Genomic DNA, 5,092 nt, shown 5'->3' with positions numbered 1-5,092 from the left:
ACTCGTCTGGCCTGTCCGGCGATGCTTATACGGCCTGTGGAGAAGCTGCCTCCGCCTTACACGCTACGGCGTTACTGCAGGTTCATGAGGCCAAGGCACTGAAGGACCTGCACGAGGGTGGTCACGATCCGAAAGTACTGAAAGAGTTCCGAACCTCTACTGACCTCGCGCTCCGAGCGACGAAGGTCACCGCAAGTTCTCTGGGTCGTACGATGTCCACACTTGTGGTCCAGGAGCACCATCTCTGGCTGTGTCTGGTCGACATGAGGGACACCGACAAAGTTCTGTTCCTCAATGCCCCTGAGTCCCAGACCGGCCTCTTCGGCGACGCGGTCGAGAGCTCTGCCCAGTAGTTCTCGGCTGCACAGAAGCAGACAGAGGCGATTCGTCACATCCTGCCCCGGCAGGCAGCTGCTGCCTCCACCGGCTGCAGCGCCCTAGCCTGCTCGTCGCCGAGGGCGGCCCCCGTGCCGCATCCGCAGCAGCCTCGAGCAAGCAGCGTCGTGGAGCTGGGCGTAGGCAGGCCGCCCCACCCGGAAGAGCAAGAGGCCCCAGGACGGGCGACCCTGAGAAGGAGGAAGCTGCTCTTTGAAACTTCATGTCTGGTCCCTGGACGGGACGCGGAGGTTCTAGGTGACCTACCCCAGCAGGTAGTTGACACCATCACTTCGGCGAGAGCACCGTCTACGAGACACGCTTACGTCTTGAAGTGGAACCTGTTCGTCGAGTGGTGTTCTTCTCACCGAGAAAACCCCCGGAAATGCCCGATCAGAGTCGTGCTTTCCTTTTTGCGACAAGGGTTGGAGCGAAGGCTGTCTCCCTCCACCCTTATAGTCTATGTTGCGGCGATTGCTGCTAACCATGACCCCGTGGAAGGGAAGTCGGTAGGGAAGCATGACCTGGTCATCAGGTTCCTTAGGGGGGCGAGAAGGTTAAATCCTCCCCGGCCCCCCTCTATGCCCTTTTGGGACCCGTCTTTAGTACTCAAAGCACTACAGCAGGGCCCATTTAAGCCTTTGCAGTCAGTCTAGTTAAAGTTTATTTCTATGAAAACTCTGCTCCTGCTTGCACTGGCCTCCATCAAATGGTAACCCTCGTTCCCTGAAGGAGGGAACGGAGACGTCACGTCCCGTCGCCACGGCTGCTGTACCACCGCTGAGCGGCCGGGTCACCAGCTCGGCTCCTCAGCGAAAACCTGGTATGCGTTGCACCGGCTGCCTTTTTATGCTCACGCTGTTATCAGCGGCAGCTGGATGCAATTATCGCATGCCAATGTGCATTGGCTCGTTTAGTTTACACTCAAAGTGGATTGGTCTCTCTAAGAGACCAATCCACTTATTTTAATAAATTAAATTGGAGATCCCAATTCGTCGGTCACGACGTGACGTCTCCATTCCCTCCTTCAGGGAACGAGGGTTACATACGTAACCGAGACGATCTCCGTCACAATGGGAGCAGCCTACCTACCAAACTGAGAAACCTACCTACCAAACTGGTTAAGAGCGCCTGTCAGTCTGTTGGGCAATTGTTAATTTTTTAAGACAGTATTTTCTGTAATTCACAGGATGTATTGTGCTATTGTGGCAGCTACTGTACTGTGTGAAAATGTGTGTATGTGTATTATGAGTGTTACACAATGCTGACAAATCATGTTCTTACTTTAAAAAGTGCTCTCTATTAAAAAAAAGTATTAATATAAGTGACTGTTTTTCATTTTATACACACACAAAAAAAAGGTAATTCTTAAAATAATTCTGTCCTGTGAAATAAATGATTGATGGTCAGGTCTTGTTTGTGCTGTGTGGGTCACTGTTGGCATTGGGGCATCTGGTGGAGCATGCATGCCACTAAACTTGACAATCACTGTAGCATCTATTGCCTCTCTTTCTCGCTGTCAATCATCATTAATTTACCACAGATCTAAAGGAATATATCACCAGTCAAACACTTGAACTTGAAATCCTGTGGTGTGCTGCTCTTTTTTAAGCCTCGATCTGCCAATTGTGCCTAGCCTCTCACAGCCTTTTTAGTTGTTTCTGCTTCATTTTTAATGCCTCGTTAATGTTCAGCGTGCTCACTGAATATCTGTTCGATCTCTTGGTGGCTTGCTAGAAAAAAAATGCCTTGATGAGGACCAAGGATTAGTACAATGACAAGACGTTTCCCTGATGCGACGGTGGTGGAGTAACTGAAGCCTCTTGCTTTGCAGCGTGTTCTCCTGTGATGGTCATTTTTACGCTAATTTGTTTCTGTAGCTCTTGACAGTAATGTGAACTGTAAAACAGGTGCAGGTCTCTCTCTCTTTCTCTCTCTCTTTCTGTCTAGCCCCTTCACGAGCTCTTTCTCTTTTGTGTGCATGCTAGGTTTAATGTGTGTGTAAATAGCTGATTTATGTATATAATTCTGTATAGACTAGATGCAGATTCCACATAAAGCATGTGGTTGAACAAGTGAGATTTTTTTCTTTTAATGTGATGTTTTAGTACTGCTCAGATACTGTTGAGTTGTTGTTGTTTTTTTCACTTTAAATGTAAAAAGCTGTCACAAATAAATAATTATATATAAAATAAACATTTACCTTATGTATTATATATAATTTCATGGATTTTTATTTGTGTTTTTAGTGCTTTTGTGCACACAAGCCTAAAACTGAAGCATATTTTAGAGATGAACAGTAATGCTGGGAAAGTACCTTCTAACAAAACGATAATTAGATGATGAAATCAGAAAAGGACAAAGAAAATGAATATATACAAATACACATCAATCTTTATTATAAAAGTCAAATAAATTATTCCAAGCACACTGAAAAATACAAAATAAAATAGCAAAACCACTCTGTAGAAAATAGGAACATATTTACATGGCTGGCATTCGGAACTAGTTTAAATTAAGCAGAAATTGGTCAAAACCAGAAGTAAAACATTGGACCCACAAATGTTTTTTGTTGGTAAGCATAAAGCACACACAAACAGAATGAAAAATAAAGGAATCGAGAGGGGGAAAGGAAAAACTATGAAATTATGAATCGGCCTAACTGTCTTAAGTTTAAGCAGGATTTAGGCTGATCTGCAATTCGTTCTTATTCCCACAGAGATAAGAAACATTTGGAAATATAATCATATGGACCTAAAGATTTATCTGGAAATTAAGCCCCCAAGGCTTTTATGACTTTTAAAAGGTTCTTCATTCACCTTGGGTGTTATAGATAGTGCTGTTATGGTCGGTGAAAGGTGGTCTGAGCATAACAGTGGTGTCACCCTCCTCATTTATTTGCTTATGTCCACTGAGTAGGAGACTGGAGTCACCTCTGTTCTTGTTATGCTGTCCACAATAGACGTCAGAGACCTCAGGTTGCTTTGCTCTGAGGAGTCGTCATTCAGGAGATCTGAGGAAATTAGAGAACACTGTCATATGTTTGCCAGGCAAGTCGTTCAAACCTCTTTTATGTAAACAAGAACACTTTTATGTGGCTTAATGGACGTTTTCAAATGTCAGGCTAGTTAGTGTAGATGTGGTGGTCTTACCCTCGTGGGTGGAGCTGTAGGCGGGGGCGCAGTGCTCAGACGCACTGCTCCACTCTGGACTGCTACAGCAGGTGCTGCCAGAGCCCTGATCGCTAGAGGACGACACCTGTTACACACAAACACACACTACTGTCAGTCACATCACCAGCTATCCCACAACACCCTCACAACCATCATAAATCAGCCATGAATCAAGCACTGCATACGACAACCCATTATCCTTTACACATTTGTTTGAACATTTTATATATATATTTTTTAATTTAAACATTCAAACTACTGTATGACAATTTTTGAAAATTTAAATAAATGTCACTTAATTTATTTAAATAAAAAAATTCTATTTTTTCTGACTACCAAAAATAACTAATTTTTTTTGCAAAGTATTCTGCATTTAAGGCTGTATGTAGCCTTAAATTTCTGCCTTTACCGACATCTTGACAAATAATCGTAATTTATGTATAATAAAATGCAATTATTTTTTAACTTTCATTAAATTCAATCTAAAAATCAAAATCAATTTAAATACATTTATTCTTTTTTTTATTCTTTTTTTTAGCAAAGCATGCTGCATTTCTGACGTTACTGTCATCTTGACATATAACTGAAGGGGTTGATTTTTTTGTGGGGTTTCTGAATGGGTTAATTTTCAATAGAAAAATGAATTAATTAAATACCCACAAAATCATATATAATGTCTAAAGAGTGCCTGCTTAATTAATGTGAAGCGCTTTCCAATAATCTTGAATTTTAAAAAAGTGCCGGTTACAGAAGTACAGTCCTGTTTATATGTCATTGGAAAAGCCCACCGTACACCTGCCCCTGATTCCCTGAGCTTCACTCACCCCTTGAGGAGCCGCGGCCCTGTAATGCAGGTTTCCCTGCTCGTGTTCCTGCTGGTTGAGAGAGCTGACCAGTGCCTGGAGTCTCTCGATGTACTGGATGGCGCTGCGCAGGATTTCCACCTTAGGCAGCCTCTGGTTGGGATTCATGATTGTGCTCCTCTTAAGAGCCTCAAAGGCCTCGTTGACTTTCTTCAACCTCCTCTTCTCCCTCAAAGTGGCGGCTTTCCGTCGGTCCATGGTCACTGACTTGCGCTTACACACCTTGCAGGCCCAGGGCAGACACTGACCCGGACAGTGCTGCTGCTCCTGGTGAGGAGACATGGACAGACCGAGGCTAGAAGATGGAGACGGTTTGTCCTCCAACCCCACTCCATTTGACAGCAGCCTTCCGTCTCCACACAAGCCCATCATAGAGCTTCGGTCCTGATATCCTGCTTGGTCAAAGCCTCCGGTCAGCCTGGATTGGAAGAAGTTATCGCCGCCTTCGTAAATACGCTGGTCTGCGAAGAAGTAGGGGTTGGTCTCGAAAAGCTCCATGTCTTGCTGGAATTAGAGTCCACCGGCTCTGCTCTGTCTTCTCTGAAAGCGTTATAGGTCCTTTGCGGTTCTTGCGAGCATGTGTGGGTGTTTCCCCCCGGAGCTGAGCTCGTGCTGAAGAAGATCTGTGGACGACAACTGCTCCACACCAACTGCAGTGGTGGCATTTAAACTCTCTGCCTG

General features: G+C 44.7%; 1 protein-coding gene across 1 annotated transcript; it reads right to left on the bottom strand.

Annotated features, from left to right (window-relative positions):
- Positions 1-2,807: 2,807 nt before the first annotated feature.
- LOC107739301 (myogenin-like) lies at positions 2,808-5,092 on the bottom strand. Its single transcript, XM_016551380.1, has 3 exons — positions 4,373-5,092; positions 3,528-3,633; positions 2,808-3,388 (listed from the first exon to the last, which is right to left on the bottom strand). The coding sequence occupies exons 1-3, from the start codon at positions 4,907-4,909 to the stop codon at positions 3,270-3,272; spliced, it is 762 nt and encodes a 253-aa protein (XP_016406866.1). The 5' UTR covers positions 4,910-5,092; the 3' UTR covers positions 2,808-3,269.

The sequence above is a fragment of the Sinocyclocheilus rhinocerous genome, unplaced genomic scaffold, assembly GCF_001515625.1.
Source record: "Sinocyclocheilus rhinocerous isolate Xijiao unplaced genomic scaffold, SAMN03320098_v1.1 scaffold14, whole genome shotgun sequence".
In the NCBI taxonomy this organism is placed as follows: Eukaryota; Metazoa; Chordata; class Actinopteri; order Cypriniformes; family Cyprinidae; genus Sinocyclocheilus; species Sinocyclocheilus rhinocerous.
This window is presented reverse-complemented; position numbering and strand designations above follow the sequence as displayed.